This window comes from Netta rufina (genome assembly GCF_964035555.1).
Source record: "Netta rufina genome assembly, chromosome: 7".
NCBI lineage: Eukaryota > Metazoa > Chordata > Aves > Anseriformes > Anatidae > Netta > Netta rufina.
The window spans coordinates 28,786,113-28,799,259 of record NC_140130.1 but is presented as its reverse complement, the minus strand read 5'-3'; the positions used below and the strand labels follow the sequence as shown (position 1 = coordinate 28,799,259).

Genomic DNA, 13,147 nt, shown 5'->3' with positions numbered 1-13,147 from the left:
ATTGCTGATCTCTGGGGTAAGTGAAAAATGTTCTTTGACTTAAACTATTTTTTTTTTTCACAGATAAAGTATAAAGAAGAATATGAAAAGACAAAAGGAAAAGCAATTGGAACCAAAGATTCAAGACTTTTGCACTCTCTGCAGGTGGCCAAGATGAGTAGTGAGGTAAATTATTTATTTCCCTTACTCAAAAGGTGTTTTTCTTAATTATGAATCTTTCATCAACCAATACCTGACCTACCACTGCTACTGATGTTTAACTATAAGAAATGGAAGCCTTTGACAGAAACTGTTTTTATTCCTCAGTCTGTTAATCTACAATGATTGCACAATATTTTTGTTCCCCTCGGGAGTTTTGCGTTGATGATGTCCTAATTTCAGAGCAGGAAAATAACATCATCCTATTAAAACCTCAGTATAACCACTTCTACACAGAACTTTCAAGCTGATAAAAATATAGCGTAAAGTAAGATGTACTGTAATAGAGAGTGTGTCTCTAGAGACTGCAAAATTAATTCTGCCAGCTGTTTTATGGATTCCTCATAGGACCTGATTTTAACTTTTTTTTCCCCCTAATCTGAAAGCAAACAAGACTGGGCATTTAAGATAGGCTTGGGTTTTCAATGCAGTGATACAGACAACTTATTTTCATTCCTTCTGTTTCTAGATTGCCTACAAAAAAGATTTTGAGGAGAGTAAGACCCATTTCCATCTGCCTATGGATATGGTAAACCTGAGGCATGCTAAAAAGGCCCAGGCACTTGCTAGTGACTTGGATTACAGGAAGAGACTCCATGAATACACAGTGGTTCCAGAAGATATGAAAACAAAATGGGCCAAGAAGGCCTATGGACTCCAGAGTGATGTAAGTTGATACGTACTCTGCTTATGTATTACAAGCAATATGGATGTTTATAAACTTTTTTTTTTCAGAATTTGACATTCTTATTTCACGTGGACACTCCTTGATTTGCACTATGACTTTTTAAAATGTCTTCAAAATGTTTTTTGAAACTGGCAAGTGTGCACATGTTCACATGCAAACATTGTACCTGTGTCCCCCATGCTAATAAATGTCCTTTTCCCTCAACAGCTTCAATATAGGTCAGACTTGATGTGGATGAAAGGAGTTGGGTGTATCACAGAAGGAAGTCTTAATATACAACATGCCAAAAATGTAGGAGATTTGGTCAGTGAGGTAAGCAGAATGCTCAGCCTTGTCTGTTGTTTGTTTAGAGGCCTATGTATGCTTATTCCACTGCATCATGTGGAATAGATAAGGAACTCCTATTTCAAAAGAAGATAATTTAGATATTCTACAGTTTAGGAGATCCTGGAATCAAGGTTAAAAAACAATTTTCCCATTATATGATTATTGATTTCTGTCAAGATTGTGAAACAAAAGTCTCCATAATTGTGCTTTCATCTATTTTCATTCGTGTACCCATTTTGCAGAGTAGCATGGAAGGGAATCACAATTTCCTACATGATGTGCTACATGTAGTATGTAGAATTCTAAGGAACAGTGCTGAAAAATTAGATATTTGACAGCTGTGTTTGAAAATTTTCTTGCTCTTCAGCAAATAGGGGCTGTGATTTTGCCGGCAGTTTCAACTTTTGCTACTTTTCATCACTTTCCCTTGACTAATTCATGGTTCTACACTGCCATTAACCTTATGGAAGTTCACTTCCTCAGCTGCTTAGCTATGGTTGAGTTGTTTCACTAGTGCTGGGGAAACTAGAGGATAGAAGGACGAATAAATTAGGGGAAGTTTGACAAGAAGGTTAAAATCCCACTTTGTGCTGGAGGTAGGAACGGAAGCCAGTTAGTTACTGGAGATCACACTCTCTGATACCTTGGGTCTCTGACATCCTCTCACTGCTACTGTAAAGGTAAAAAAAATACATCTTAGAAACAAAAGAAGAGCAGCAACTCTCAAATCCAGTGTCTTGCTAGAGATAGACTGACATCTGCTGCTGTGGTGTGCTGTAGTAATAATCACTTCCACAAATACTTAATCCATAATGATCTGCTTTTTCATTTCAGTGCTGTGTAAGGCCAAGAGATGGCTGGCAGTCATTTAAACTGGAGACTGGTGGATATTTTTTAGAGATCTCTTACCTGGCATTTTGTCATTTCTTTGCAGAATGTCACTACATTGTGTTCCATGATACGTGACAAAACATGCTAGTTTTAATCTGCCTCCCTCCCTTCCAGGTTCCTAAAACAAAGTGATGAACACCTCTTTGAAGTTCTGCATGCTTTTTTAACTTCTGTTTTGTGTTCCCCTAGAAAAGTCACAGTATAAACTGATCTGTTCACCCATCAGTTCAAACAGAAGGATTTCTCTCCTGAAACGCCAGATAATGAAAAAATGCAATTAAACCTCCCCTAGGTAGAAGCCCCACCTCGTTGTGGAATTGTTAGTATAGGAATTTGACTAAAGTATGCCAAAGTGTTTGCCTGGTCTCCCCTCTTATTCTGTGGTCTTGAAATGACGTGCTGAATTTCCATGCACTGTCTTGAAGATGGATAGAAGTGCTTAGCTTGCTCTGAAATGAGTGATGCAGAAGACTTGAGCAGAGGCATGGATAAAAACAGGCCCGATCCAAGGTCTGATGAAGTTAACGGAGGTTTTCCTCTTTCTTTAGTGTGTTTCAGATATAAAATAAAATAAAATGGGATAGAAGTAAGGGAAGTCTTATTTAACAAGCTAGAAATATTAGTCTGTAGGCAAATTTGTCTATACAAGTAGATTTAATTTAAGTTCTGCTACCAGAGGATGAATGGAGCAGGATGTTTCTTTCCATTTCCAAGACCAGAGCCTTGTGGTGGGCTATCATGGTGGGCTCTCAGCTGATGGTGGGGAAGATTTTGAATTACAATTAATTTCAAGACACTGAAATTTCCCATTCTAATTTAAATAATAAATTACAAATGTCTTGATAACTGCAAAATAGCTCATATGTTCTGTGATTTGAACACCACATGCCTATGTTTGAGAAGTCTCATGTAAGAAAATAAGATAATAATATTGACTGCGTAGCTCACAGGCTCTCATGGGCCCTGACTTCAGACAGCCAGTTTGTGAAGAGCACTTTTTAGTCTGATTGCAGCCAAGATCTTGTAAGATATGTGGCGAATATCTCTGCCACCAAAGATTATCTATGCTTGTAGTGTCAGCAGCAGTGCATTTGGCATGCTCTCACACTAACCTCCTTGCCACTGTGGTCTTCTTAGCAGGAGATGCTAAAAGAATATATTTTTGGAAGCTTTTTTTGATGATACTTATGCTAAAAATGCCTTGGGAATTGATAGCAGACTTCTGGTTCTCTCGGTCATATGCTTTTTGAAAACACTGAATTTTGTGGGAAGGTAAATGTTACAGCAACTTTTGTGTAACCTGCTTTAATTTGATCTAGAAAAAATACAGACAGAAGGTTGATGCACTGAAGTTCACCAGTGTGGCGGACAGTTCTCAGATCAAACATGCCAAGAAAAGCCAGGAACTGCAAAGTGATGTAAGTCCTTGACTGAAATCTTTTCTTTGCAAGTAGTTTTCTCCTAATGTGGTCATTCCTATATATATATACACTGAGATATATACACTGAGGGTGGGGAGAGGAGAGGAAGAAGACCTTGTCATGAAAGCTTTCAATCTGTGAAAGTTCTCGAGATTTATTTCTAAGTGTTTTATTTGTTGATTTAATGAATTCTCTCACTAAATTCTCTGAACTAGAACAACAATAGTCCCCCAAAAAACAATGGGAACAGAAATTTGCAAGTCAGGCTTCTCATAAATTTTGTCAGTGGCCAGAGGAAGAGAGGGGATACTTCTACAAGACAGCTTTGGCAACAAACTTGTGGGTGGTGCAGGCAGGATTCAAGTATGGCTGAAATGTGTTCATGAGTGGTCGCCTGAATATTCCTGGGTCATTAATGTCATCTGCACAGAAATTGGCTATCCATGAGGAAGTAAAAGGCAGAAGTATTCCCAGCTGATCCTTAGGCAGTGCTTCAAAACTAAGTAGACATCAGCATAGAGACTGAGGTACATCCATCCCACGTTCTGTTGCATTTTAATATGCTCTTCCTTGAACTGAAGATACAGTCGGCTCCATCTACAGTCAGAACTGAAAATACAGGTGTTACATAAACAAAGCATTATTGCATTATTGCCTCATGATGTATTTTTTTTTTCTCTGGCAACAACCTTGTTTCCTTTTTTTGTTCCTTTGCATCAAGAAAAACCCGGTACTTACTTGGATAAGGGCTGTGTGTCTCAAAGATATCACCAGTGTGAATCAGAGGAGAGTGCTGGTCTCCTGACTGCTATTATTTATCTTCTATGTACTGGATAATGCTACCTTTCTGAATATGTGTTGAAGGTGAAATAGTAATGCTGAATTTAGGGCTTTATACTAGGACAACCTTATTTTTTATTTATTTATTTTTTTTTTCCTGTGAGATATAAGAAATATAACATTTCCTGAAATGGTACATCTTTTCATAGCTTTTCAATAGCTCTGCCAACAGCTTTATGGGGTTCTGAAACAGAGTAGCCAACTTCTCTGTTGAAGTTGCTCTGGGATATAAAATAGAGAATGTTTGCTACTTGGATCATAAAAAGACCTTTATATTTTCATTTAAATGCTGGAGTATTATGTCAGCAATTATATTTAGGTCACACTTTTTCTCTGCAGATTGAACTGCTTAGTGTTCATCATTTTGTATCTAAAATTCACTATTTTTATGTCCTATTAAACTCTTTCATTCCACCTAAGAAGTAGCTGCAGTTTAATACTGGATGAAATATATTCTTGCAGACATTTTGTATGGGCTGTGAATTAATGTCGGCTTTATGCCAGTTAAGTAACTAACTTTAGGAAGAAGAATTGAAGTATACTGATATGCATGTTGTTCCGCTGCTTCCCTGAAACTTAACCATAAGTAATTAGGTCAACTTGGCTCTGTGGGTTAGCTTTTAAATTCAGATTTGACAAAAAAAAAAAAAAAAAAAAAAAAAAAAAAAAGTCATGAAGTTGAAGACTAACCAAATAAATTAACCCTAACAAATCCTTGAATATTTGGAGTGTTTCAGTCAGTATTTCTTCAAAATTAAACACGGGCCGTTGTTAATCACACTTGCTTTCTGTGGACAGGTTGCCTACAGGTCAGGAAAAGAGCAGTTTCTTCATCAGTACACCATTACAAAAGATGATCCTTTCTTCATCCTCGCCAAAGCAAATGCTGCCAATATCAGTGAGGTATGATCAAGATCAGATCCTTACACATATAGTCAATCATCATGGAGCATATGATAGTCTGATATTACTTTGCAACTTCCACTCTGACTATAAACCAAATAGAATAGATTGATAGCAATAAAAACATGGTGTTATTGTCATCTCTTCAGAAACTGTACAGAAGTAGCTGGGAGAAGCAGAAGAAAAAAGGATTTGTGCTTCGTCTGGATGCTTTGTCATTCTTGACAGCTAAAGCAAAGAGGGATCTGGCAAGTGATGTGAGTATGGACTCCATCAGGGTTCTTTATCCATAGGACAGCTGACAGTCCAGGCTGCTACCAGAGTGTTAGGGATGTGTCACATCTGTCTCAGTGCCCTGAGCCACCCTCCTTGATTCATGCTAAAGAGCAATGGAGGGGTCGTCTGGGTGAATGGTATTCCATAATAATTCAGAAAGCTTGCTCTGAGCAATTCAAAATTATTCCCTACACGCTGACTATATTTTCCTATTTTCATTTTGACTAGAGGGTGAATTTTAGAACTCAAAGTGGGGTTCTCATATGCAACATAGTAACTTAATGCATCTATGGGTGGCCAGAAAATTCCTGAAAGATCCTTTGGACATCAATGTTTAAAGAATATTGGTGGTTGTTTGTTTTTTTTTTTTTTCCAAAGATAACCAAAAAGAAAAGATTTCTTAGAGCTTTTTGAGAGCATATAACTATTGAGATAGGGTTTATTCTTGGTAGACAATTACAAATTTCTAAGGTGTTCCAGTTCTATTTTTGCAAATGGACTCCTTATATTGGGGACCCAGGATGCCACAACACTGATACACCATTGTTTTACTACTAGCAAAGGTGTCAGTTTCGCAACCTAGATCATTTACTCATGGTCTGTTTTCTTCTTCACAGATTAAATATAAGGAAGATTATGAGAAGATGAAGGGTAAGCTGATTGGAGTAAAAGCTGCAGAGGAAGATTCAAAAATGGCTCATTCCCTTCAAATGTCAAAGTTGCAGAGTGATCTGGAGTACAAGAGGGCATTTGAGGACACAAAGAATAAGTTCCACGTCTCTATGGATATGGTTAACCTTGTCCATGCCAAAAAGGCTCAGAATTTGGCTACAGACAAAGGATATAAGACAGCCCTCCATCACTACACTGCATTGCCTACTGACATGAAAGTGGCATGGGCCAAGTGGGCCTATGGATTGCAAAGTGATGTAAGTCCAGAACTTCTTGTATTTCAACACTTTCATGCAACCACTTCAGATACTTAGGGCTGAGTTTCTTTGGATGTTTATGCTTTTTAATGGCATGACATATTTATGCACTTAATTTTTCAACCATTAAGTGGCTAATATTAAGAGCAATTAACAACCACTCCTTTGCTCAAGAGACATATTTAAGGTGTTCAGTGTTTTTGAGAGGAGTTATGATCCTATTTATGATCATAGCTTCTTCAAAGCCTACATTAATAAAACCTTATTAATCACATATGATGTACATTTATTTATTTTACCTAATGTATAGGAAGGTTAAATAACTTATATAAAATGCTGATAAAAGTCCATGTGGAGCCCATGTGCTCAGCTGTAACCATCAGATACACTGTCTGACAGTGTATGTTAATCTAAGTCAGTCTGCCATCCGGAGGTTTTAACTCAGAACTTCTAAAGGAAACTAAGATGGATATATGTACAGGTCTTGTTGAGGTGCAGGTGCTGAAATGCTTCTGGCTGCTTTGAGAAACCCAGCTGTTGAGCTTGTATAAGCTTTTGGAATTTAGTAGGCTGTTGGCAGGAGAGATTTTGTGAGGAAACAGAAGCACATCTGTACCCTTGCTCTTTAAAGACACATGGAAAACAAACAAACAAACAACAAAATGCTTTCCCTCCAGTACAGCAAAATGTTGGGGGTTAGGAAATGCTAGTTGCCATTTTCATATCATTGCAAATCATTAATAATCTTCTAAACAGTGCACATCAGATGCTATCTACAGTGAGACTGAATGTTTTTGCTAAACTAGAGTAAAAATTACAAGTGACAGTAAGGTATAGGCCACTTCTACAAATTGCCTTGAAAAGTACATTGCACAATGACTGGTGAGTCCTGATACTGCTATCTCATTCCGTAATTTATTTTGCTTTCCTTGCAACTGCTCAATAGCAAATAAAACACAAGCAGGAACTAATTTGACTTGGCTGTTGTTCCTGAGATTTCTGAATCCTTTAATGCCATTTTAAGTGTATGAACACCAACAATAGGATGATTTTTTTTCTTTGTCAGAACCGATACAGAGCAGATTTGAACTGGATGAAAGGAGCTGGATGGATAGCCACTGGGTCATTAAATGTGGAGCAGGCTAAGAAGGCAGGAGAACTCATTAGTGAGGTGAGATTTCATGACAGCATGCAACAGAATTTGCTGCATAATGTGTGCAAAATGTCTGTATAAAATTAAAATAATTTCCACTCAAAGGGGAAAGAAAAAGGCATACCACATGAAAGCCCTCAAAACCAGGGATAGAACTGGTAATTAGAGGGAAACCAGATACCAAACACACACCAGTAGGAGTCCATATAGCCTTTGCAAAAACAAAGTAGGTGACAAATGATATTATGAATAATAATGGCAATCAAACAGTGCTCAATTGCTACCCACTAGCCTACCTTTTTAATGAAGCAAAACAGGAGAGATGATGAAAAGATGCAGTCATTGGACCAAGAACCTTCTTTTGTAACAGATACACATTCCTTCTTGCTCCTTTCTCGGATATACTCACGTTAGCTATTGAAATTCACATAAATATCTCTGTATGCAGCTACATATATATGTCTGAGTAGTTTTCATCCTTATTTCTCCCTGTAGCCAGTGCTACTTACAGGAGAGGCAAACCCTAGAAACATTTGTGCCAGTCCCATGAGGCCTTCAAAGGAGGCACTGGTGGAAATGGTTAAAAGGTTCATCATATTCTGTCTCTGTTATTTCAGAATGAGTCCTATTGGCTAAATCTGCTGCACTAGGAGACCGATTTTCATGATTTTATTTTAGATAACCACTGGTGATACAGGAATCATCTGTCCATTTGCTCAATGAGAATAACAGTATAACCACTGGTGTAGCGTTGTGGTTATTCTTTCATATCTGCCTGATTCCTAACACTAGTTATCTGCAATGAAGAAGGATGGTTTTTTTCTTAGACACAACAAACTAGATCCTCAGCTGGTGGTATAAAGCAGGGTAGCTTCATAAAAGGTAGTATGGCAATGCCAGCTGGGATAATAACTGTAAGCCTATACAAGTATACCATTTTGATGTACAGTAGTGGCAAGTTAGCCATGTAGAAATTTGACCTGATAGGTTGTTTATGTCAATCTTTTTTGCAAGTACTAAATTTTAGATGGCTATGAGCCTCCTCCCTTTTTACATACAAACCATGAATTACTTGTATTACTGCTAAAAACAGTATTATTCTCAGATTTTTTGTAGAGATGTTCTGGTCAACTCATATTTGTCTTTACATCTGAACAGAACAAAGAGTCCCTGCTCTTGTCCTCATTTAAACTCAGTAAGATTGCTCATTGTTGAGGGTTTTCTCTCTGAAACCAAAACATTGCTTATAAGCTTGTGATATCTTTAAAGACTTAATGTGTCTTACGTAGTTGTTTGGAGTCTCCAGAGAATCCAAATGTTGTCTGAAGCTTCTGCAGATCATAGCTCAAACTGAAGGAGGATGATATGCCTTTAAACTTGAACACTGAGATATAAAGTTTCCAAAAGAGCCATGAATATGTTTATTGACTTGAGAGTTCATCACAGGCATCAGAAAAATTTAGTACGTGCTATTTGGACAAGAGATAAGAGTTATGATGGGTATAGGACAACTCATGCAGGAAGGGAAGATTTTGACACTTTTTCCATATGGTCCTGTTTCTAGTTTCCCATCAAACAGTCTTCATTTTAATTATGTATGTATATATATAACAAGTTTTCTGATAAGCTTCTATGGATCCTTTCAAACAAGCTGAATCACATATGTAACAAATAGACACAAAGTTAATGACTGCACGTTTTTGCTATTTGTAAGTTAGGAGGAAAGCTAAGCCTTGAAACAGTAAGGTTAACTGCTGTCATTATTAACATACCACAATTGTATATCATTTCTTGCTTAAAGGAACTATAAATAAAAAATGCAATCAGTCATACTGTATTTGAAGCCATCTGAAAAAGATTTTAAAATCCTAAGTCCTGGAGTATTTTAGTAGGCAGAACCTGATTTTGAAATATTTTCTTTATATTTGCAGAGAAATACTTTAATATTAATTGGGAAAAGGTTATTGTTAAATCGAAACAAATATTAATCTGAAAGTACCTAGGACATAAAGATGAGGAAAGAGGAATAATAATTATGTTCACAAATTCACTCTAATCTCCAGCAACCTATGATTTTTCTCTTTCAAATAGCATGAAAGAGCAGCACAAAATTCACAGCTTTGATCTTTTTTCTGCTCAACAGAAGAAGTACCGTCAGCATCCATACGCTTTGAAGTTTACCAGTATTAAAGACACTCCTGAGATGATCCAGGCTAGAATTAGTTATAACCAGGCTGTGGATGTAAGTTATAATGTATATACATTATGATTATAAGAGTGGTATCCTCTTTGAACGACCTGATTGAAGCACTGGCTTTCTCTCTCTTTCTTTCTCTGAGATTATCCTTGGGAACCATGAAACTTCTGTTTTTTGGTGTGGTGCATCTCACAAAGAGCATGTTTCTAACTTGGAATGGGAAGTCATAGCAATCCCACTGAAGTGAATGGGAATTTAACGTAAAAAGGGCTTTCAGTCCTTTTTTTTTCTTTTTATCTTTTTTTTTTTTTTTTCCAGAAGTAAAATTCAAGACTAACACTGACCTTTGACCTTTAGAGGCTGTTGGCCTTTTGAGATTCATTGAGGAAGAACACATATGGGGTTCTTTCTCCTTTTCAAACAGATCTTTCAAATTTCAATTTCTGCATATTCTTTGGAAAGAAAATGTGAGGCAGCATGACAAGGAAGAAAAAATAAATTATTTCAAGCTGTCATCCTCCTGAGAGAGAAATCCAGAAGGGGAAACCTTAAAGGGAAGAATTGAGGCTGTTTAGTGTTTAAACATGTTTATTTTTAATAGAAGAGCGATTTAAAACCATTGTAGACTTAACTGGGATAATACTGAAGTAAATAATAAGCAAAAGTCACTCAAAAAAGACAAGTTTCAAACATGAGAGGATGTTTCATTGTGAAAATAGATATTTTTAAAGTGAAAAAGAAGATGAAAGACTTTGTGTAAAACACATGCTATTGTAATACTTATAGTGTCTATGCCTTTGGTTTAATTAATAAGATTCAAAAGGCTTACATCTCAGGCAGGATAAATAAAAGTCATTTTGTTCCACTGAGCCACAGTCAAAATCAGTCTGCTGCTCTACTTCTTCACACGTGGAGTTCTCATTAATTTTCCTCTCATGGAGCTGCATTACAAGTGGGTCTAGTTGCTAAAGAAAGTGGCAGCAGGGTGAAACAGTGAGACGTTCATTCTAATCTAGAGGGTCTCAAACCCATCATGCCTGGGAAAGGCAAGCTGGGTTGTCAAGACATGGGCCAAAGGCCACAAAAAAGTGGCTATCTGTACTGGGCTGAAAACTACTGTGTTAATGTGAGAATAGACTAAGAGAGGAAAGAAAAATAATTTCAAGGAGGTGATCTGATTAGCCATGGTAGGTAAAGTTCTGGTTAACCTCATAGAATACCTCTTATCTATCTGTAGACATCCCAAAGTCCTGAGCCAATCCTATATTCTTCCTCCAAAGACTGATACGAGTAGCCCATGTAGACAATTTAAGATGGGATCAGTCACCTTCTGAGTTTTTTGTTTGGAAACAATGTTGGAAGTCTTATCAAATTAATATTCAGATAAATGAACTTTCATAGTAATTGATTTATATGCTCATAACTTCTCACTTACTCTAGCTGATGGTTGCGTCAAACACTAAGTTTGAGTACTTTTTGACTGATACAGTTGCCTGTGTTTAATGCTGTTTTAATTTTTCCATAGTCCTTGCATTCCATAAACCTATTTGAAAATACTTTTTGTCTGAATTAGGTAATGAATGGGTAGTCAATACTTGCTACTGAAACTCATTTCTGTTTGCAGAGACTGTACAAGGAACATGGAGAGAGTGTAAAGCATCAGTATACACCAATAACAGATTTTCCTGAACTCCTTCTGGCCAAGTTAAATTCCATGAATATCAGTGAGGTATAAATCTTACCTTTAATACTTTAAAGGAAAATGGAAAAAGTTGATAGTGCTTTCCCGTTTATCCCACACCAGAAATCATACTAATATTGTTCCTTTCACCAGTGTTTGATCTATGGTCTAGGTGTTTCTGAAGTAAAATCAGAAATCAAATTTCTTACCAAACTTCTAAACAAACTTCTCTTAAGTTAGAAAGATAAGAACGAACACGTGATCTGATTATTCATGTTGTGTATTGATATTTTCATTTACGTTAGCAGTTTGTGCTAGAATAGAATGAAACAACTTTGGTAACATTGCTAGAATAACAGCAATGCTGCAGTGTCAACCCTCTGAACAGCCTCTCTGCTTTTCTCCTGTTCCATATTTCCTAGATTCGCTATAAGGAGTCCTGGGGAAAGATGAAAGACGGTGGATATCAAATGAAACTAGATGCCATTCCTTTCCAGGCCGCAAAGGCTTCGGGTGAAATCATAAGCGACGTAGGTGAACTTACTGCTGATACAGTCCAGTAGGAGATGTCAGTCACTCCAGAGTGTTTCTGCTCTGCTGAGTGACTCTTGATGGAAACAGCATGTCCAGTGAACTCTGCAGCTGGGAGACATCTGGCCTCAGTCTAGTTAGTTATTGTGCTTTTGGAGGTGTGGACACAATCAAGTTAACCATCAAAGGAAGCTTTCCTAAGGCAAAGCTGACCAACCTCCTTAATGTATTGACTTGGCTACAGTCACTAACAGTGACAGGGATTGTTCAGGAGGTATCAGCCACTGTCAGCTAGCCAACCTTTGGAGAAGAGAGCTTAGTCAGGAAGTTCTACCCTTCAGTGTTTGTCTTGGGCGCCCTTTGCAGGTTGTAGAGATATATAGTTTAATTTAAAGCATAGGAGACTAGTTTTTCTGAATTTGCTAGAGAGCTAATGGAGAAAGGTTCCTCAGGTTTATTCTGATCACTTGCACCAGGTTCTTGTCTTCCACCACCTGTGTAATAGCAGGTAACTGACTCAAACTACTTTAAGTGTTCATTGTTTTTGGCTTATTTATATATTTTTGTGTGTGTATGACTTTCCCTAAATAGGATAAAATATTTAAATGTTTCTGCAGATGAAGTCTCCCAAGCACCCACAGAAGATTTATTCAAATTTGATATTGTATTAAATATAGCCAGAAATTATTGTCCATAGCAGCTCTCCTTCTGTAATAAGAAAACCCTTTTATTCAGATTTTAACAGTTCTAATACTTCTCTTCAGTCCTATTCAAATGTTTGTTTTTTTCCTATTTCTTTTTCAGCATAAGTATAAGGAGGCATTTGAGAAAATGAAAGGACAGATGGTTGGTTCATGTGGACTGGATGGTGATATTCACATTGCTCACTCGGTTCATGCATCATCGCTGCAGAGTGATGTAAGTACAAGAAAGAAGATGTGGACATTTTGGAATTGATTTCTTAACAGTGCCTAGTTCCTCATGGACAGCATAGTTAGCTTTGGACTAGTTTCTTATCATACTGTTTGATTTCAGTGGGCTTACACTAGGATTCTTTTCTTATGTAATGATATGTGTAGATTGAGATAGGTAAAACAACTGTCTGAATAAAT

At 37.1% G+C, this 13,147-nt stretch overlaps 1 protein-coding gene across 2 annotated transcripts in view; it reads left to right on the top strand.

The window, feature by feature from the left end:
• The window catches only part of NRAP (nebulin related anchoring protein), a 48,991-nt gene that overhangs the window by 21,232 nt on the left and 14,612 nt on the right, over positions 1-13,147 (top strand). For both annotated transcript variants that reach the window (XM_084290301.1, XM_084290300.1), the window contains exons 18-29: positions 64-165; positions 668-865; positions 1,094-1,198; positions 3,424-3,522; positions 5,164-5,268; positions 5,418-5,525; positions 6,162-6,473; positions 7,540-7,644; positions 9,770-9,868; positions 11,448-11,552; positions 11,927-12,034; positions 12,840-12,953. In XM_084290301.1, the coding sequence (XP_084146427.1) occupies positions 64-165; positions 668-865; positions 1,094-1,198; positions 3,424-3,522; positions 5,164-5,268; positions 5,418-5,525; positions 6,162-6,473; positions 7,540-7,644; positions 9,770-9,868; positions 11,448-11,552; positions 11,927-12,034; positions 12,840-12,953 (1,560 nt within the window). The remainder of the gene's footprint in view (positions 1-63; positions 166-667; positions 866-1,093; positions 1,199-3,423; positions 3,523-5,163; positions 5,269-5,417; positions 5,526-6,161; positions 6,474-7,539; positions 7,645-9,769; positions 9,869-11,447; positions 11,553-11,926; positions 12,035-12,839; positions 12,954-13,147) is intronic.